General features: G+C 41.6%; 1 protein-coding gene across 4 annotated transcripts in view; it reads right to left on the reverse strand.

The window, feature by feature from the left end:
- tnrc6c1 (trinucleotide repeat containing adaptor 6C1) overlaps nucleotides 1-20,924 on the reverse strand; it is a gene marked incomplete at its 5' end in the record, with an annotated part of 24,700 nt that extends 3,776 nt beyond the window's left edge. For 2 of the 4 annotated variants that reach the window (XM_014033044.1, XM_014033047.1), the window contains 14 exon segments: nucleotides 720-830; nucleotides 1,194-1,343; nucleotides 1,538-1,714; nucleotides 4,062-4,226; nucleotides 4,309-4,549; nucleotides 4,723-4,806; nucleotides 6,241-6,360; nucleotides 6,554-6,709; nucleotides 6,806-7,024; nucleotides 7,193-7,270; nucleotides 7,959-8,137; nucleotides 8,804-8,998; nucleotides 10,635-13,118; nucleotides 20,556-20,924. In XM_014033044.1, the coding sequence (XP_013888498.1) occupies nucleotides 720-830; nucleotides 1,194-1,343; nucleotides 1,538-1,714; nucleotides 4,062-4,226; nucleotides 4,309-4,549; nucleotides 4,723-4,806; nucleotides 6,241-6,360; nucleotides 6,554-6,709; nucleotides 6,806-7,024; nucleotides 7,193-7,270; nucleotides 7,959-8,137; nucleotides 8,804-8,998; nucleotides 10,635-13,118; nucleotides 20,556-20,924 (4,728 nt within the window). 4 annotated transcript variants of the gene reach the window in all.
- Nucleotides 20,925-21,782: the final 858 nt, after the last annotated feature.

Here is a 21,782-nt window from a genome sequence, read left to right on the forward strand (position 1 = left end):
TTGTAATGTGACAAAATATGGAAAAGTTCAAGGGGTATGAATACTTTTGCAAACCACTGTACATATTTACACATTGTGTATGTATGTATGTATATATTTCAGCAAAGTTATAATTACTATGATGTACACGTTATTTGTTGCTGTGTTTTTGTTTTCTCCATTTTTGCAGGTGTGCAGACAGATGTCAGGTGTGTTGTCTTGATTTATATTTCATATATCTAATCTCTCTCTCTTTTTCTTCTTCTCTTCTATTAAAAAAGTCACTGATGATGAAGAAACTAAATTAACATTCAGTTCTGTTTTCTACTGAAGTGGCTTAAAAAAAAGAAAACTTTTACATTCAAACGACTCTTTGGAAACAGTGAGAGCAGACGGTGTGTTTGAAACATGTTTATGACACAGGATAAAAAACAACTTTTCTAAAATGAACTTGAGGAAAAAAAACCCAACTAAGCTCTCCTGTTTCACACATTCCAGCAYACATACAAGGAGAAAGGAGATACATGAGTGCTGCTGGGGGAGAGTGTGCATGAAATATAAAACTCAAAGGACAGTTCAGATGGAGATCAGGCGCAGTGACTGGGATGAAGCAGGAGAAATGTTTGTTTTGAGCTCCGAGCCCTAAGCTACCGAAGGAAAGGATCTGCAGTGATTTAGTCACTGCAATGTGAAGGGGAGGGAAGGGGGGCGGGGGGTGGGGGGATACTTAAACCATGTACCTGCATCGTCCATCTCTGGGGACGAAAGACTGAACGAGCTAGTGTAGGCACTGACTGGCCAATCAGTGGACGGAGGCAGAGCCTCGCTCTGACATGAAGTGGGAGAGGAGCCTAAACAGATGCCGGCAACACAAACAGACAAGAACAATAAAAAAAGAAAAGAAGCGGCAGAGAGAAAACGGAGTAAAGAAAATAGAAACATACTACAAATGATGATGCGATCACTTTGAAGAAATTCAACTGAGTGACAATGAACACAACAGAAGTTAAAAGTAGGAAAACGAAGAACAAAAGAATAAAGAAGCAGGATTCTCCGACAGCAGCCGCTGCACAAAGTGGCTTGTTATCYTTGCAGGCGTGTAACAGTTCATTACTGTGGTTCTTTTCCAACRAAGGGAACTAGTTGTTGTTCTGGGAGTGAAACACTTTGACAATAGATGAAAACATCTCCTGGAACAGATCGCTGGGTCTTACCTCCACTCCTGTCCCGCAGTAGGTAGCGGTTGACATCTTGGATGTTGGTGTTGATGGTGGGTCCACTGGGGACACTGCCTGGAGTCACGTTGGGGTCAGTCTCGGGGTCTATATTCTGTAGACCCTTCCAGGGTACACCAGGACAAAACTCTGAAATAAAGAAATAAACAATACGTAATAAGATATACTGAATGTTTTGTTTCTAGTTCCTTGTTTCTCTCATTTACTTTGATGTAAAACTTTACAAAGCAGGAGGAATAAAGCAGAGCGTCATACTTTACAGTAAACATTAACGTGACTTATAAACATCCAGACTGTTTGATGAAAACATTAAGTCTCCAAACCTGGAGGCCAGTTGATGTTGGTCCCGTTCGTCATCTTGTCACTGCTGTTCTTGCTCGGCCCCCAGCTCTCTGGAGGAACAAGCGGGCTGGTGGGAGACTCTGAGCTGGACATCAGGTTGTAGGGGTTGTATGAGTCGTCCATCTGAGGGGGCTTCCCCGGAGGGCCCAGATTGGCACCTAAGAAAAGAAAAGAAAAAAAWTTTTAAATTATGGCAAATGGCATATTTTATGCCAGATGTCCTTCCTGATGTCAATGTCAATTTTATTTATATAGCACATAAAAACAACAGAAGTTGGCCAAAGTGCTTCACAATTAAGCCAAATGAATAAAACAATTGAGCAACACATAAATGTAGACAGTAAAATCAATTTAAAATACAGAAAACATTAAAAGAATCTCAAACTCTACCAGAATGAAAGGCCAGGGAGTAAWAGTGAGTTAAGTAGATATTTAAAAGTCTCAACAGTCCGTAGAGGTAAATCATTCCAGAGTTTTGGGGCAGAGACAGCAYAGGCCCGATCACCTCTAAACTTTAGCCTGGYTCTAGGAACATCAAAGAAGAACTGGTTGGATGACCGAAGTGCTCTATCTGAAGTGTGGATGTTGACGAGATCACACAGGTAGGATGGGGCCAGACCTTTTAAAGCTTTAAAAGTAAGCAATGAAATCTTAAAATTTATGCTAAAATGAACAGGAAGCCAATGGAGAAGCCAGAACCGGGGATATGTGTTCATGTTTTTTAGTTCCTGTTAAAAGATGAGCTGCTGCGTTTTGGACAACTTGTAATCGATGCAGAGAAGATTTATCTAAARCAACATAAAAAGAATTACAWTWATCCAAACGAGRTGTAATGAGAGCATGAATCACTTTCTCYAMGTCTTTGTTTGGGAGGTATGYCTTCACGTTAGCAATAAAGCCGGGTACACACCAAACYCGTTTGGAGTAGCCAAAGCAGCCYGTTTACATGCAAAGTCTATGGTGYARGCYCATCTAAGAGCAGCGCAGCACGTAYCGGCACATTTTGCCAGTTGAGAGCAGCGCGCAACATGCGGTAGAGCATTTTTCCGCACATGCGGGAGCTGCAAAGCAGCGGCTGCTAAAGTTCAACAAATTGAACTTTGGCTGCTCGCCGCGCAGCAGCAACCAATCGGGAGAGAATTTTTTTTTCACGTGACGGTTTCATGAACCCGACACAGACTGACAGGAGCCTTTTTAGCTGAAATCGACAGTCTGCAGTTGGTGTTCTAGCTGGAGAGATCAGCACCGATGTGATGAGACAGCAGCAGCTCGCTGAGCTCGGGACAACAAAAAAGTCCCTCAGCTCGCAGTTCCTGGTGTCGAAACTTTAGTAAATAAAACAAAGCCATTGTATTAATTTTATCTTTATTTCACCAGTCATTAAAGACAGACTGGAAAAAAACCAAGACCCTCCTCCCTCTTCAGCCTCTAGTCTGGTGCCGGTCTGAAAAAAAATAATAATAAAAAAGTCCGTGAGAGCGTCTCTAAATTATCTGGTGAATTAATTATCTGCTGTGCGCAACATTCGCTTGCTCTTTAGTAAATAATGCAAAGCCATTTTATTTATTTGATCTTTATTTCACCCGTCATTAAAGACAGTCTGGTCCCCGTCTGAAAATAAAAAATAAAAAATTTTAAAAAGTCTGACAGAGCGCCTCTAATATCTGGTGAATTAATTATCTGCTCTGTGCGCAACGTTTGCTTGCTCTTTAGTAAATAAWGCAAAGCTATTTTATTTATTTTATCTTTATTTCAAACGTCAACCGACRYYAAAAAGAACAAAGACGCTCCTCCCATTGCGCGTCTTTAGACGCGTTCGGTGTGAARGGACAGCTGTTGACAAGCAGCCAAACGCATGCGGCAGGAGCATTTTGGCTGCTCCAAACGCGTTTGGTGGGAAACCAGCTTAAGTCTTAGTTGGAAAAGACTCGATTTAACCACTGAGTTTATCTGCCTGTCCAATTTAAACATTTTATCAAAATTGAAACCCAAATTTCTGACAGCAGAGCAGCTGTATGAAGCCAACGGCCCAAGATTGTCAGGAGAAATGTCTTTACCAAAGCCTGATGCAACCTGAACTCAAACCTGCAGCCTCAGAATTACAAGACTGCAGCATGAACCACCAAGCCTTAGATTTAAACTTGTTTCATTTGTTCACGTCTATTTATTYATAACAGAACTGGTAAGAATTTAGTCAATCAAGTGTTCAAAATTGTATTGTACAACATTCTGATGTTGTAATATTAGTAACTAAATCCCCACTTCCACATTAATATACTGTACAAATGTGCCACCTACTGGAGGACACAAATCTAAGCTTTAATCATTGGTATTCACTCATTCTGCTTCAAACATCTGCATTTTAATAAAGCATAATTAATCCTTGGTCACATTTATAACTTTGAATCAAATCAAATATTAATCTGAGAAGTGATGCATCTCTTTGTAAAATCAAGGAACCTGGTCTGTGGCTGTGTTGTTGTTGTTTTCTTTGTTTGGACTCACCATGCTTCCCTAAGTTGGGCTCAAGAGGAGAGGAGTTTCCAGAAAGGCTTTCGATGGAGTTGGGGTGTGTCCACTGTGACAGCCGTGACTGGGGCTGGGGTGGGTCTTTCAAAGGAAGACTGCCTACATCCATACAGTTCGGATTCATGTTTGGATTCAGTCCAGCTGAGGARAGAAGTTACAAATGGTTAAAAAAATAATCCCATCTCTTATTGCGTATTCACAAGAACATGGTATCTGCACTCACAGAGAGCGTAGGGGTTGTAGGTGTTGGGAGAGGACTGTGGCTCTTTGGTCTGCAGGTCGGGGAGGCCTGGAGTCTGGGGGTGACCTGGAAATGTYTCCAGGGTGGATTTGGCTCCACCAGGGTGCAGACCCGAGTGGGAGGGGGTCTGCTGCTGTTGCTGCTGTTTCATCAGTAGGGCCTGGGCCAGCTGACGCTGGTGCTGTTGGATCTGCTGCTGCATGTTATTGATTGTACGTGCAACCTGGGACAACAACACAACAAATCCAGTCCAAGTGTTACAAATARATGGCAAACATTTGATGCTAAACTGTATCAGATATTGATAAATGTCTGATTCTTTTTTGTTTTATTATCTTAATCGTCAGAGAAAAGAGCAGAAAAATGCAAAGAATAAATATGAAGAGGGACACTTACTTGCTGCTCTTGTTGTCGAATGGGGCCAGAAACATTGCGCTGTGCCTGCAACATCTGCTGCTGAATTTGTAAACGCTGGTACGTCTGTGTACAAAGAACGAGGAGGAGTCAAATGTCAAAAGATTTCACTGTTTGTTAAGGTCTAATACTAAAAAGAAAACCTGCATGCTTTTGAAACTATGAAATAAAAAAACTAAAGCCAATTTAAAACTACTTAATACGATATTTTTAGGGCAGCTGTGGCTGAGGGGGTTAGAGAGAGTCGTCCTGCAACCAGTGGGTTCAATCAGTCTCAGTCGTTGTGCCCTTGGGCAAGACGCTTCACCTGCCTTGCCTGCTGATGGTGGTCAGAGGGTCCGGTGGCGCAGGTGCATGGCAGCCCCGCCTCTGTCAGTCTGCCCCAAGGCAGCTTTAGCTACAATGTAGCTTACCACCATCAGTGTGTGAATGAATAAATAATGCATGAAAAACTTTGAAGTGTCTTTAGTGTCTAGACAAGTGCAATATAAGACTAATGCATTATTTTTTTTTATTATAACCAAGTTTGTTATTCTGAGAATAAATTTAGAGGTCAACCGATARATTGGACAGCTGATATTTGTGTTTATTTTTCTTGTATCATTACCAGCTGATATGCGCATGCATTCGCCAAAACAATAAAAACAATCTTAACTTAAGATTGTTTGTTTTTATTCTTATATATTTAAGTGTTCCTACATTGTTTCCTATCCATTGTTAATATGCTTTTTGTTTGTTTTGTAAAGGTTTCTTTTTTTGCTTAAATTCAGACTTATGCAACATTTGTTAGCATTATGTAATTTTTATCATGTAAATGGAAAAAAGAAAAAAAAGCAATATTGGCTTCAAGAATCGGCCCAACCAACAAAAAAACAGCAGCACATGTCAGGGATTGGTAGACTGATGTCTAAGTAAGTAAAGGTTCATATAGCACCTTTCACAGACATAGAGGGTCACAAAGTGCTTTACAAAGGTGCAAAATTAAACATCAACAACATCATAAAACAAATGCTAAGAAACAGACAACACACGGGAATTGTTAAAAGTCTTTATAAAAAAGGAAAGTTTTAAGTTTGCTCTTCAAAGCAACCACAGAATCAAGTACACGTATTGAGAGTGGAAGATCGTTCCAGAGCCTTGGAGCGACGGCCTGGAAGGAGCGATCACCTCTAGATCCCCTTAAAATGAGTGAAGGGGARCATTAGAAGATTCTGATCTGATGACCTCAGCCCTCCAGAGGGTAAAAACGGACACAACAGGGCTTTAATATATAAGGGAGCCTGACCATGAAGAGCTTTAAACGTTAGCACCAGGATTTTAAACTTAAAAAAAAAACCACTGGGAGCCAATGGAGTGATTTTAGAATCGGGGTAATATGAACCCTTCTGTTGGTGCGGGTCAACACCCTATTAATAATCAGTATCGGTCTTAAAAAACCTGTATCAGTCGATCTCTAAATAAAATTGAGTTTATTTAATAAAACGGTGCTAAAATACTCACCAGTTGCAGCTGGTAAAGTTGATTCAGAAGGGTCATATGTTGAGGGTTTATTGGTGAGGTTAAAAGTGCAGGATTCAGACCAATGTTTTTTGCTGCAAACTGTAAGAGCTGTGCTTGAACCTGTGGGTGGATAACAAGAAACACTTAATGTCTGTTGATAAGTCCGCTTGTCATGGTAATTAAAAACAAAACAATCTCAAATTTAAATATTTATTGTTGCGTTAATTCAGTTGCTTGCCTACTAATCTGCTCATGAAGRGACGGATAAATTCGGCAACACGTGTGTCAGTGAATTAGGTGAGCATGAGAGTACCTGAGGGGAGAGAAACTGAGGCACTTGAGCACGTAGACTAGGRTGAGAGGAGCTGAGAGGCAGCACTGGTGGCTGAGGAGGCGGCTGCGGCTGCGGCTGCTGCATGGCCCGGGCTTGTGCTGCTCCACTGCCGCCAAACATTCCACTCTGCATCTGCTGCCAAACACAGAATGCCAGTTATTGCTTCCCGCGTAGCAAATAATGATACGCCACACTAAAAAGCTGTTTTGTGTGCTTTACTGAATGCGTCACCTTATCGATGAAGGGCAAACGAGGATCTGCTGAGGGGTCTTTGGAAAGAAGCGGAGGCCGAGGGCAGCTCATGGGCTTGTTGATGAGCCCGTTGTTGAAGTCGTGGCCYCCGATCCCCATCCCACGCTTGTCCAGCTCGGTCTTCTTCTCCAACAGGGCACTCATGGCCTGATCCAAGTTCATGTTGTTGCTTTTCAAAGCCTCCTCTGCTGGATCCCTCTGAAAACAAAGCAATGCAACAATAAAGACAAATTTAAAACTTTATTAATGTGCCAAATTTTGACAACCAGTTTTTAAAGGGAACTGATTCATACAATGTGAAAACACTAAATTAATACGTGATAAACTCATCTGATCAGGGACAAAAATAAAGTACAATGAACTCACAGGGAAGCCCATGTCTGTCAGCTGTTTGATGAGATGTTTCATGATCCAGGCATCTTCCTGCTTCCCGGGGACTTTCACCTGATGGAGGTGAGGGAGGCGATTTGAATACAAACAAACATTTCACTGTGAATTTTCATTATCAAACAAAAGCAAAGGCTCATTCAATCAGAAAATGTAGTAGAAAATAAAAAAATCTGTTAGTTCAAATGAAGCCAAATTCTTTCAAATACATGCCAACATGTTTATCCAAACATTATTCAACACAAACATATGCACGCTTAGGCTGCCTTCAGACGAGATCTGTGATCTCAGTGGGATTTGACTGGTTACATATTTGACTAGAATAGATTTCTTTAAGGCCAGAACGTGTTATTAGTAGAAGTCGCGTTGCCCCTGTGCGCATACATTAAACTGGATTACATTATCTATGTGTTCCTCTATGAGTTTTGAGCCAAAATAAGAAATAAATTAATATTTTCTTATAGCCTGAGGTTGGCAGACGTCACTAGAACCACACAGAATGGATGAATCTTAACATGCACAAACTGTAAATCAGATACAAAACATACAGAGATGTAAAGGTGTTCAAGTCACCACCCAACATTGTACCAATTTATATTAAAAAATACTTATGAGATGATAAAATCTCCTTACTAACCAGCTGAAATGAGGCAGACATGTCAACAAACTCATTCCTGTTCTGTAGTTGAACAGTGTAAGGACAAAGTAACGGCGCATGCTGACTYTGTGATTAAAAGCTTCAGACCTTCTGAGGGGCTTTTTTGGATGCGTTGCCCCAGGAGTTACATGAAGCGTTGCTCTCCTGGGAGGCGGTGCTGTTCCACACGTCTCCCTCCTCAGCATCCCACTGACCCCCTGACAGGCTGAGCTCTTCACCTCCCCCTCCCCCTCCTCCTCCCCATCCATCTTGCATAGGTTTGGCGGCTGGAAAACACGGCAAAAGCATATTTACAGACCATGAAGAGTTTACCTTAAGTGAAAAATAATAATAATAACGACACACATTGTGCATGTTTCTACATTTTTCAGAACATTTTAGGTGTTTAAACCAGAAGCACAAAACCTTTAGATGCAATATGATAAATTAACTTAGAGGATCACAGTTAATAATGTAATGTGAATTTATAAAAATGCTTAACAAATTGTACGACAACCCACTCATTAACATTTTAAATTTCCTTAGATTTTTTTGTAAATATGGGGGAAAAAAGTAGTATTTTTTCGACAAAAACAAAACAAAAAAAGCTTAAAAAACAAACAGAAAAACTAGAGTCTTACAGATTTAGCAACATAAAATGAGACATGTCACCAAATGCAAAYTCGTTGACTTTAAAGTTCTTAAACTAAGACTTACTAAAAAAAAAAAAAAGAGAAGAATTCGGTCAGATAAAATAACTACCAGCAGCATAAATTTAAAAAGTACAAATCTTACAGCCACCAGGGGTCAGTGTAAATCTACTGGTAGAARTTAAAGGGCTTCCCTGGTGTCATATTGTCCTTGATTTGACTCATATGGAGAAAAACACRGAAATAGGAGCAAAAACGTGGTACCATTATTACTTGCTGATTAAATATTCAGGATTTGTTTACCAGGTTTGCAGGAAGCAGTGGTCATTGTTGGGTTGCTCCTGCGATAGTTGTCTGGGTTGCCGTCTCCCCAGCCACCAGAGCTTCCACTCGGTTTGCCCCAGGCAGACGTGCCATTATCTACGCTGACCGGAGAGGGTGCAGGTTCCCCCCAGGAGTTTTCTGATTTGGTGTGGGAGCTCGGTAGATCTCCCCAACCTTGAGGACACGAGGATAACAACTTGTCAGTGTGCAAAATTAACATCGCAACACATTTATAAACCTTTTTATTTTGAGAARACATCACACACAAAAGGGCTGCCACTAGTACAAAAAATTTTATATCATTTTCTAAATGCCTTGTTTGAAATAGTAGAGGAATGCTTCACGAAACACTTGGAGTCATTCAACATAAGCACAGAAAAGAATTTTCATAAACAATGAAAATCAGAATTAATCCAGCTTTTTTTATACAATTATCTGGAAATTACAATGTTTCAAATTATATAAAATGTTTGAAACTTACAACAGATAATTTATGCAACATATAACATCAAACTTCTTAAAAAACATTAGAAACTTTTAAAGCAACAGTTTAGACTTCTTTTAACAGTCAGTTAATCCAAAATAACTGGAAATTTCATGAAACATTTCACATTCTGAACCAACGCTTTGCTAAATTTGTGGGCCACACATTATCAGACATTCCAAAAAGATGAATTATGATCACTTTTAATTAGTTTTTTGTTTCCAATTCATTTATTTAAACTGAATGTTAAATGTGACTATTTGGAAATTATCAGTGTGTGGTGCCAGTCACACAGGGAGAAAGAAAACTGGTCTTGGCTGAGCAGGGCTGTTGGTAAAGGGAGGAGGTCCCCATTTAAGATCTGGCGCACACTAGTCTCTTTTGGCATGAGAGGCACGGAGCTGCTGCTACGCCTGCTGTAATGCCAGACTTAGCTAAGCTCTTCCTCCAGGGAAAGGTCAAGTCCTACAGGCTGCTCCAAAGTTACAGTCAACTGGTTCTGGATTGAAAAGTTATAATCATTTAAAGAAGCACAAGACGCAACAGTCATTTTATCCCCACATTAGTAAGAAACTGTATATATTCTTCATTGTTTTATACACTCTAAACAAAAAGAAAAATCTGCATTGAGATTCTGTCCAAGCCTAACACAGAAAGTGCATGCAGGGTCTAATGAGGAACTGCAGGGGGCATCTGCTCTCTTTTGGTGCCTAGGAGCTGGCTCCACCTCCTCCCCTAAACTACTGACAGATGGTAGCTTCCATTTAATCGCACACTTCCGATCTGTCTCAAACTGTTGGTGGCAAATCAGTATTTTCACGAGMCGCGTTGTAAACAGCATTTTTGTTCTTCCTTTCGGTACCCATGTCGGGCTGCCAGGATTACCACCCCCCAACTCCACCTCCACACACACACAGTTGTACCCAGTGTTGTGAAATGTGAGAAGCCTATTGAAAGGACAGAGCTGGCACAGTCTAACTGATCTAAAGAGTCGATCAAATGCAAATCCGAAGAGAGCAAACTAGGTCAAGATTTTACCTTAAGTGGATCAACAGCTTGGAGCTTAATAGTGCACTGRACAAACTACCTAAACAGCCTTCATGTTTGGCACCTTAACTCTGAGCATATAAAAAAAAAATAATAATAATTTAGCTTAAACTGCATGAGATGGAATAGTAAAATATCTTTTAAATTTTGAAATATTTTGAAAGTAATCAAGGAATAATAAGCCAGTCAACCTGAGCAACTTTGTTAATTGACACAATAAAATAAAATAAAATAAAATAAAATAAAATAAAATAAAATAAAATAAAATAAAGTCATTACCTTGAGCCATCAGTGGACCTCTGATGTGCGTTTGCCCAGACTGGTGTTGCACTGAAGGATCCATAGGCCCACTGGTGGGACATGGGTTTTGAGTGTTTTGGCTATGATTCTGTAAAGGTGCAGGCGGCCCATGATAAGAATGATTGTGAGAGTGMGGGTGGTTATTGTTGGATGCTGAGGGATTACTTCCTCCTGTGGTAACTTTAGCCTGGGTCTTTCCTGAATTGTTCCTATCCCATAAATTGACGGCCTTATTGTAGGTACCTGGGTCACCCCAAGCAGACGTCCCATCATCTATCTCCATTTTACGCCGGATTGATGGTGGAGATGGCTCCTCCCAGCCAGTAGGCTCATTTGAGGACTCTGGTTTACCACCACCCCATCCTGCACCCTGCTTCACTGAGTTTGAGCCACCCCAAGAGCCCATGGCCGCTCCGCCACTGCTGTTACTGCTGGGCCCATCTTGAGGCTTGCCCATCCAGCCCTGAGGAGGACCACAGGGACGCTGGGGCGTTGACTCACCCCAGCCCCCACTTCCTCCAGCTCCAGACATCCCCGGTCCTGAAGTCGACCTCCCCCAGTCTCTTTGATTTTCCTTCCAGTTTCCAGATTCTCCTTCCCAATCGGGGTTTGTGGAAGTCTTCTTGCTCTCTTCTGGTTCATTCCAATCCCCTGTATTGCTTGCACCACTATTGCCCCAGGAGTGGGATGTTTTGGGTTGTTCTCCCCAGCCCTGGGGTGTTGACTTGCTTTGAGAATCCTCCCACCCTGCTGATTTTTCCTCTCCCCAGGACTGACCACCATTCTTGGGTATATTGTTGGTAGTGCCTCCTGATGAAGAGTTCACCCAACTTCCATGTCCAACCGGGTGCTTAACATTGTTGGATATATCTCCCCAACCAGAGCCCGGCAGGTGTGTAGCAGCTACGCTTCCACCCCAACCAGAAGCTCCCTGAGAACCAGGCACATCATTTTTATTCCCACTGTCAGTCCTCTGAGAAGGGCCTGTGTTGGTGTTTGAGGGTCCCTGCGCTTCACTTGAAGTAGATGGACCAGATCCCCAGGATTCAGTCCCAACATCATTCTTTCTTTTAGTATCATCCATGTCCCAGGTGGTGTGCTGGCGCACAGGAGTCTGTCCCCAACCAGTGTTACACAGAACCCTAGGGTCTAGCTCCTGGGCAGGGAGAACAGGAACTGGTTTATCTCTYGATGGGTGGTCTCTTCGTCTGGAATATCCATCTATGCTGTCACTGCTACCTTCACTGGCACCAGTTGTGCTCACAGCTCTGCTCCAATGATTACCTTGTGAATCCTGGGGAGGAGAGCTGGGTGCATCCCAGCTTCCCTGGGTCTCTTCACTATGCTGCTTCCCCCAGTCTCCACTAGACTGTTCACCCCAGCCTCCTGAGTTCCCTGGTCCACCTCCTCCATGGCCCCAGGCTGTATCCCAGCCAGGTCCCTCCTTTGATGAAGTTGGTTTTGAGTTGCCACTGTTACCCCATAAAGAGTTATCATCTTCTCCATTGACCTGTGAACCTCCTGGCGGTGGCTGTCCTATAGGACTCATGCCTGCAGGTGCACTGCCCCATCCAGGCAATTTTCGGATTGGGCTGGGAGGCTCCTGCTTTTGAGTCTGATTTGGTCCATCAGTTTTAAGGTTCTGAGGTTCTGAACTGAAAGACACATTCGTGGATGGGGTGGGGTGTGACTCTGACACATCAGAAGCCATTATGTTACCCCATGCGCTGCCAATACCAGAGGACTTGCTGTTAGTGTTGGCTCCAGAACAGGTGCTGGTCTGAGTTGGTGGGAGGCCAGGAGGATTACAGAGGTTGGTTGTAGTTTGAGGAGATGAAATGGTGTTGGCTCCCCCTGAGCTGCCTCCCCCATCGTGTCCCAACATGGGCCAGGCAGATGGGTTAGCACTGGGGTTAAGGTTCAAGTTAAAGTTGCTAGCGGAGGATGATGAAGAGGAACCCCAGCCTCTGCTTCCTCCTCCCACTGGGCTGTCACACTTCKCTTCATTCCCCACTGAGGATTGGGAGGGGCAATGAGAAGGTCCAGGTCCAGAGCCCCAACCACGATTGGTTGTAACCTGGCTAGAAAGCATGCTGGTTCCAGTATGATTGGCAGGGCTAGGCCCACTGTTGGCTTTGCTGCTAAGGTGGTTGGCAGGAAAGTGGCCTGTCTGACCGTTGGCCCCCGTGGCCATACTCACTGTACTACAACTACTGCTTGTACTACTGCTGCTGCTGGTCAGGTGACCAGGGTCAGTGTCCAAAGGGCATCCTTTTGGAGGGGCCTGGCTTTGGCTGAGGGTTATAGAGGGCCAAGCCTCTGTGTCCTTCTGGTCAATGATCAGTTTATCCCAGCCACTGAGATTGGTGGAAGATGCAGCACTTGTGGCACTTCTATTGGCTGGCAGATGTCCCCAAGAGGGGTTATCATACTGGGCTTCTTGGCCACTCTGTGGGGGCAGTTCTAGGTAAGAAAAAGGAAACAAAAAATCAAATGAGTATAAGTAAATAAAAACTTGGTCAATAAGGCAGAACTAACAAACATTATTACACTACTTTAAAAAGACCTATGCACATACTTTCATGGAGGTGCTTACTTATACACAACACTAAAGTTTACACTAACCAAAACAAAAATTAAACATCCACAAATGTTTGCAAGTCTTTTAGAGTAACCTTGATCAACAGTTCTTTAGGTTATCTGAAGCTCTTTCAGTTTTCTTTAAATTTTGACTGCTTTTTTAATWATTTTGTCTTGTACCGACTTGTATTTTACCAGGGCAATATGGTCAGTTTGTGTCAAGTAGGGCTGCCACGATTAATAGACTAATCGACGACTAATCGATTATTAAAATAATCGATGACTAAATTAATAATAGATTGTTTTCTTTTTTTGTTGTTGTTCTTTACTTTGTTTTTCTCTCCAAACTGCTTTGACACCGTCCACTGCCACATCTGCCTTTCTGTCCTTGACACACATGCACAGTAGTGGTAACTGGGGTAGGCCGTGGACGTCACAAGACATTATACAGACAGGCTCTGGTATCATGGCTACCCAGCAACGGAACTCAAAAGTGTGGGATCATTTTAAGAAAATGAAAGAGAAACCTGTGCAATTTCTGCAGAACAGAGCTTGCCTTCCACAGTAATTATTTTTAGTTAGCATATAGCTAAAATCTAACGATGGTTATACAATAGCAGCTGTATTCTGATGTGATAAGCTGTATGTTTTATATTCAATTAACGTATGATCCGATTAGTCGACTAATCGAATAAATAATCGGTGATTAATCGATTATTAAAATAATCTTTTGTGGCAGCCCTAGTGTCAAGTAAAATGAACCAGTAGAGGGCAAAAARAAAACTAAACATAAAATATATAACAGGTGAACATAATCTGAAAATTATGTCTTTAAGAAACGGGACAAAATTCCAGCAAAGACCCAACAAGATGCACCATCCTTCAGTTGATAATCCACTATAGGTTTCAAGTAACAGCTCATTGAGAATCATTTTGTTTGTTTTAAATTACTATTTTATGTAGCAAAATGTTTTCTTTGGTATTTTTCATACACTCAACTAAGATAATTGGAAAAAATTTGTGTCTTTGTAACAGATTGCTAATAAAGTGCTAAAAGATCAAATTCCGGATTGTTTTTTGTCGTCAGGTTGTCCGTTCTGTTGACACAAAACTAGTTATATTTATTTAATCAAAGACCTTTCAGAAATAATAAAACTCAATACATTTTTTAAATGGTCAGGCACTACGCTAAAATTTGTTGGACAGAAAAAGGACACAAAGGACTTATTCTGCAATAAAAAATAAACTAAATGCTCCTTTAATGATTACATACTATTCAATTACATTCTGTAGATAAAGTTTAAAGTGAATCTAGTGGAGTCTGTGCTATATTTAAAAATGTTTAGCAAAGCAATTAAAATAATWTATGGCTTTATCACATACACAAAACAGTTGTTCAAATAGCTAAACACCAAATCTTCCTGGGTCAGCGTGTCAACCCAGAAACGCTCTCATGTTTGAGTACCAAATTACACATAATCAGTGACAAGAGTCATGCAGCTGGCTCATCCCTAGCCTGTTACTTCGTAGCTGCTACAGCCATGATCTTAAATTAACATTAAGCAAAAATACATTACAGCTCTACAACAGTCCAGGGAAGCCAGTCTTTTCAATATCATTCCATGCAACTGCTCTAACAAAGTAAAGCTTTAGTCTGTTTGTTTTAGAGCTTTAGAAAGTGAAAAAATGTCCAATAACAGAACACAACACTGATAAAACAAGCAGTCTTATTTCCGCTCTCTCATACTGCAGTCGTTGTTTACATGGCCCCTCACATGGACACACTGTTTGTATGCAAATGTAGTGTCTATGTCATAACTACATTAGGGAAGTGACAGCATTTGTGTGCCACCCCATGTTTTCAATATCACCACAACACTTGCCTCTACATAGAAGGGAGAGAGTACACAGTGCGAGCAGGGAGTGAGAACAAAAAAAAGAGGGCACTGTGTTTCTGACACACAGCACTGTCGTCTGTAACGTCTCTCTCTCTGCTGTAAAGTGCAGGACCGCCATTTTCTCAGTGCTGAATAAGAGCCAAAAAGCCTCTCTCTGCTGCCTGTGTCTCCACAATTGCTTCAAAGGCACAAGTCTCACCCGTATTGATAAACACAAAGTGTAGGAACTCAGCACTGCAAACTGGCAAAACACTGTCACTGCAGCTTAAKTGCTGAAAAGTATTCATTTACACAAAATGTAAATATAAGCTGCCAAAACAGCGCAGAAAGGACAGCAAAAAGAGCAAAACACAGAAACAGAAGACAGGAGGGGAGAGGTGCAACATGGTAATGAAATACCTGTGGAGAGGTGCCTCCCAACCATTCTGCAGAAAGCTAGGTTTTGTGCAACGCAGCCACCATCCTTGTCTCAATATGTCTGCTCGGCTCGCCAAGCTTCTGAGGCTCATTTCTGAAATGCTGCCAAGAAGTTGCACAGCTCTTGCGCGGCATGAAACAACCCCCATCCCACCTCCTCCACACCTCCCTTCCTTCCTCGCCCGTCTTGCTTTGTCCCTCCCACCAACATAGCTTTGGCTGGGTCTGTCCTCTCCTATCTATTGCCTCCTTCTGGTTTTATTTATATCACGATCTATTCCTGTCCTGACGGAGGATATTCTCCCTTTCTGGAAAAGCAGTGAAACGAGGCTTAGATGGGGGAGGGAATGCTGGTGCTTAAAAGAAATGGGGGAGTCTGGAGACTTTCATTACGCAAGGCACGGAGTAAAACAAAACATAAAAAAAGAGGARGCGTAACTCCACAAACCTCTTTTCATTAATTTAGGTCTTTCCAAATATTTAGACCCATCTACAATTAGCACTGCAGCCACAAAGGGAATCTGTTTAAAAGTATGCAATTTCCTCACATTTGAGTATATTTAATAAAAGATAGGTACTAGGGTTGGGCATAATCGTATCGTGTGCAATTAATCGTCAGAAAAACATTAATCGATTACTTTTTGGCACTTGATGATTAATACGATTAATGTCACCGGGCAGAGTGCACTCGTTGCTCCTCTCTGCTTAAAATACGATGAATATTTAAAAAAAAAAGTTCTGTAATTTATCTATCAACACAATTTACAATTCTGCCTGAAGTAATTTTGACACAATTTGGAACAGATTTTTATGAAGGGCAAATCTTTCCCACTAAATTGGTCATGTGACTAGAATATGAGGGACTCCAGGGGATTAATCGTCAAATTAATCGTTATCGGCTAAATAACACAATTAATCGGGATTAATTTCTTTGCCAATATTGCCCAACCCTAATACGTACTACTGTACGATCAGATCAAATGACAATCGCCTGTTTTTTTGCCCTTGAAACGAGAAACACGGTGAACACAAAGAATGCTTTGGAAAGGAACAAATCCCTTTACTGGGATGCAGTCTAGACATAAAGTATGCACATGTTGAGAAGCTACTGATCTGCTCACATTTCATTATTATAACAACTAACATAGCTGAGACAGAGGTCTGCAAACAATCTACTTAAAAATAAAAGCACCCACAAGGTAGTAGGCAAAGACAAGAGGGCAGGAAAGACATGAAGCTTAGTAAAAAATAAATAAAATAAAAAAATCTGCAGCCCCCCCTGGATCAAGGCCGCTATTGTTTACTAATTATCCCAGCACCCTCACAACACAACAATAAGTCAATGTTTGGGAGAGAACAGAGTCCTATTATGGCTGAGGTTCAGCCTCTTGTCCTTCTGCTGCGAGGATCTAATGCACGATCAGGTCATGGACACAGTTTATCTACGATTACATCTGAGAATGAAGGTTAACACGCATACTGTACGACTAATAAAACAGATCGGCAGATTTACTCCCTATCAGAGCTTTTTATTAAATAATATGTATTATTCATAACGTGCACAAAAACTAGACAGACTTGATCCATTAAAAAAAACTGAATGATATATAACTTGTCAGAAGTTTTTTGTCCTTGTTCCAACAAATTTGACTTTTCTTCAATCAATTCACAATTTCATCACATATTTAGTAGACACATTTGTTGATTTGTTTTCAATAATCGTGATTATAATATTGATCAAAATAACTGATATCTGTCCTGCTAGAAGCTGAGAATGTCCACGTATAGAAATAAAGGGACTGGAAATAGAACGTGGGAGACATCCAAAGGAGAAAAAAAGAGGTGGGGGACAAAAAATAAAAATAATAATAAATGAAGGACAGAGATGGATGTTGGGAAATGGTAGGAAATGATCTAGAAGGACTGTCTGGGCCTCAGCTGTACTGATCCTGGGTTTAATGAAGTCCCAGAGGGGCAGAGAGACTGGATGGCATAGAGCTGACAATGCATGCTGCCCAGGCAGATGATCGTGCTCTTCAATAAAACCCACACACACCTCCCCAGGAATGTGCTACCTCTTCATTCTGTTTGTGATCAGATACATGATAAAAAAAATAAAAAAAATAAAAATACAGCAGCAGATGTAAACGGTACTTAAAATCTAGTCTTTTAATGCTGACTTCATCCTAAATGAACATCAAAAACAATCCACATAGCACATTAACTATTCCAATTACGCCATGAATGGGTTGAAAATTTAATTGTGATTGAGGTTGGCAGCTAAAACGAAGCWGGATTGTGATACAGCATCTCTGTTCCAGTGGTTGTAAACTGGCAATAAGAMCTACAGAGCATTCTGAAACACCTACACTACAATGAGGTGAAAGATGAAACTATTTATTCACTATTGCATGAGTAAAAATGTGTGTCACGTAAATTTAAAAATATGACTAAGATGGAGACATGTAGCATCATAGTGTGCTTTCACAAGAAAATAAAAGGAAAAATAGAAAACTATAAGAATTTGCATATGCCTGAGTACATGTAGCACTTAAGAGTTCATTATAATGCTCTGAGATTCATTCAAAGAGCTGACAGCATGTGCATTTTGTTGCTTTGTTCATCACAGTTGTCACATCAGGGATTTTACTCAAGTATATAACAGAAATTGTTTGTTGGATTGGCATTTATTCTAATGTAACGYCTAAAACCTAACGAAGGCATCTGGATGTCATGTTTCCCTTTCAGTATCCTCATTCTCTGAAGAATAAACCAGGTCAAGGCCTGTCTTCAGCATGCTAGTCCTGAAATAGCTTCCTCTTTCATACCTTCACTGCATGAAAATGCCTCGGGATCTGGATTGTTACTCATGCAAAAAGGAAACATCAGAATAAGACTATAATAATGGGGAGATTGACATGAATATAAAATGCACAGCCTGACTAATCCCGCCCACCCTGGGGCCAACAAGAATATGTGCGAGCTGTGTTTTTTGGTATAGTGGAGGTGGAGGAGGGAGAACATGTGCGTCAGAGAAAGAGAGCGCTGCAGAGAAATCCAGAGGAGCAAAGGCACAGAGCAAGTCAGACAAGATGAAAAAAAAAAAAAACAAGAGCGAATGTCGAACATTTGTGGTTAACAGAGAGTTGATGTTTAATCACAGCACAAGACATCCCAGCCGTCTTTGAGGGGATTCCCAAGGCTCTTTTACAGCATCATCAGCAGACTTAAAGAGCACATCAAGTCTATCGTGCATGGACACACTCCTCCTCCAACAGACAAGCTGTTAGCGCATTAGCAGCACAGTTCCTTAACTTAATAAGGCTTGTTTACAGCAAGGTGCCTTTTTGATGTGTCTGTGACTCCCAGCCGGTATGTGAAACGTCAATAATTATGTTCAAAGTATCATTAAAGATGCTTTAAAAATACAAAAAGGGCATTTAAAACATCACCAACACTAAGATTACGATCATCTCCAAAAATAATTCTACACAAGTTTATCTAAACAATCAAAGAGAAGTCGAGTATTGAATCAGACAACTTGAGAAACAAATTATGGCTAATGTGATTTTCTTATGTTACAGCACTAAATAGCTTTAATAAGGACAGTTTTTATTTTACCCTAAAGGTTATACCTTTTATCAATATGGACTCTAAAACATCAGCATCAACCGGGATATTAAAACACACCAGCCAGTCCAGTATTTACATGCCTTTACAGCCAAGGTGAGCAAAGACGCACCAGACTAGAGAGGAAGGAAATGTTTGTGTACACTCACACAACTGAACACAAACACACAAGACATTTCTTAAGTCTGCTTTTCAGGAGAATTCACATGTAACTGGGTAATGAAATACAGAGGCGAGGTGGAGTCAGAGAATGGAGAGAAGAGGAGAAGGAGGGTATTGAATGCAACCTGTGTGTTTTTACGAAAACGGCATGAAAGAGAGCGACAATCGTTCTCTCTGGTGTGTGATAGAAAAGCATGATGGAGGCGAAACTAACTGCAGTGAGTTATTTAAAAATGCTGTGTATTTTAAAAAACTGACATCAAAGATGTCAAAGACGAACAAAGAACGCTGTGCTCATCAAAAACATTTGGGTGGATATAAGTTGCCTTGATTATGGAGCTGGCTGGCCTCCTGCCCGCCTTTTAGTCCGAAAGGTCCGGTCTGTCAGTTCAAAGACGCGCAGAGAGCAAAAGCAGAGTCGAACCGGTCTGCCAGAGAGGGGCGGTGAGAAGCAGCAGCTTTTACCGTAAGCCATGAGTCACTTCAACCCACGGTCCTGGACCTCTGCCACACTCGCTCTCTGCTTCTTTCTTTCCTTCTTTCAGCCCCACAGCGGCAGTGAGCCAACTAGCTCAATCTGTATTTCTCCTCCTCCAAAAGCAGGAAATACTGAAGCTCAGAGGAGCCGAGTATGAGGGCGTTAATGAGAGGGAGGAGAAAGTGAGGCGCAGAGGATAAACATATCATTCCTATGGAGATAAATCTGCAAACAAACAGAATCAGGGCAGCTAGGTGATGCCCTGACACACAGTTATGGTGAATTCAATTGTACCGCTCTGAGATAAGTGTCCTAAATAATCTTCATCCACAAAGAGCAGATAACACTTGAGCAGGAAAGAACAGACCATTAATACTTACAACTTCCAAAAAGCAACAGGAAGGATTTCAAACAGACACATGAAGTCGCAAAGACAGCCAGCTGTGTTTACTTTGCATCCTCTACCTCAGAATCCTTCAATCCCCAGTTCGAACTCACAGCCAGGCAAAGTGAAAAATAAACAGTAGGCAGCAACACCTGTGATGCTAATTCTTCTGCACTGCTTTATAAGCACATAAAACTGATCTGATTCTCTGATAATAATGTCAATAAGTATTTCAGAACAAACCTCCTTTCTTCAAACACCAAGCTTCTCTTTGCAAGGTTTTGCAATATTTATAATACATCATTTCTTTAAGCATGCACAGAGAAAGGAAACAGGAGATGGTGACTTGCCAACTGAGTGTCTAGGCTGACCTGTGGGCAAGCTGGCTGAGGAGGAGGAGGAGGAGGAGCGGGATGGAGATGAGTTTGTGGCTACTGTTGCTGCTGCAGATTCACTAGTGTTGGGATGTCCCGTGGCGAGGAGAGGCGGCGGGGTCCCGGAGGGCAGAGGCTGGCCCCTCTTTAACAGCTGCTTCTGCTCCTGCTGGCGGAAGCGTGGAGGTACCTCTCGGGGTGGGTAGCGCTGCTGGAGCAAAGTCTGCGGCTGGCATCCAGAGGGGGCGCGCTTGCCATTTCCACTGCACGGGGCTGCGGATGGGGTGGCACCGGGGCTGGTGGGGGCAGGTGGAGGAGTGGGGTCGAGCTTGACAGAGTCTGGCACTGCGGAAGTAGAGGGGGGGGTGGGGGTGGCAGGTGGAATACAAGAGAACAGAAATGCAGCATGAGGTGTTGGTGGGGAGGGTAAAGGAGCATTAAGCACGAGTACAGTTATGAGCAGACACTAAGACACTAGAGTGAAAATAACTGATTAGTTAAAAAATAGGTAAGAAAATAATGTCATGTTATTATATATGAAAGAAAAAACAATATACACTGCTCAAAAAAATAATGGGAACACTTAAACAACGCACGCTAACTCCCGATCTTAATCAATGAAATATTCGCATTGAGTACTTTGTTCTGTACAGAGTTGAATGTGCTTCACAAAAGTTTGATTTACTTGGACTTAGCTGCGTTGTTTAAGTGTTCCCTTTATTTTTTTGAGCAGTAGTGTTCCCTTTATTTTTTTGAGCAGTAGTGTTCCCTTTATTTTTTTGAGCAGTGTATAAATGAATAAAGGAGCCATTACCCTCCAAACGAGCTTATTTCCACAAGTAACAATCACCTGTCTTTTAACGTAATGAGCTTTTTCTTTTTAAAAAACCCTTTCAAAGTAAAAGTCAGAAAAGTAARTGAGGAAATGTCAAACCCCTAAGATTTGCTGCCTCTCAAAGTGGACCTGAACCTTGAGCCAGAGGTGAGTCTACACACGTGGTTTTCCTTTGGAGAACCATAATAACATCAACACTGCCTCCAGGAATAGCCAAGACACCCAGCTTTCTCACAGTCAACCAGGGTGCCTGTTCACAGATTAAAAGTGATAAAGAAGTCAAGTACCAGATAATAGACTTAGACCTGCCTGCTTCATTACTGTGGGCAATTGTTTCRACCAGGACAGTGTTGTACCGAGTGTTCAGC

This window comes from Austrofundulus limnaeus, unplaced genomic scaffold (assembly GCF_001266775.1).
Source record: "Austrofundulus limnaeus strain Quisiro unplaced genomic scaffold, Austrofundulus_limnaeus-1.0 Scaffold1607, whole genome shotgun sequence".
Lineage (NCBI taxonomy): Eukaryota > Metazoa > Chordata > Actinopteri > Cyprinodontiformes > Rivulidae > Austrofundulus > Austrofundulus limnaeus.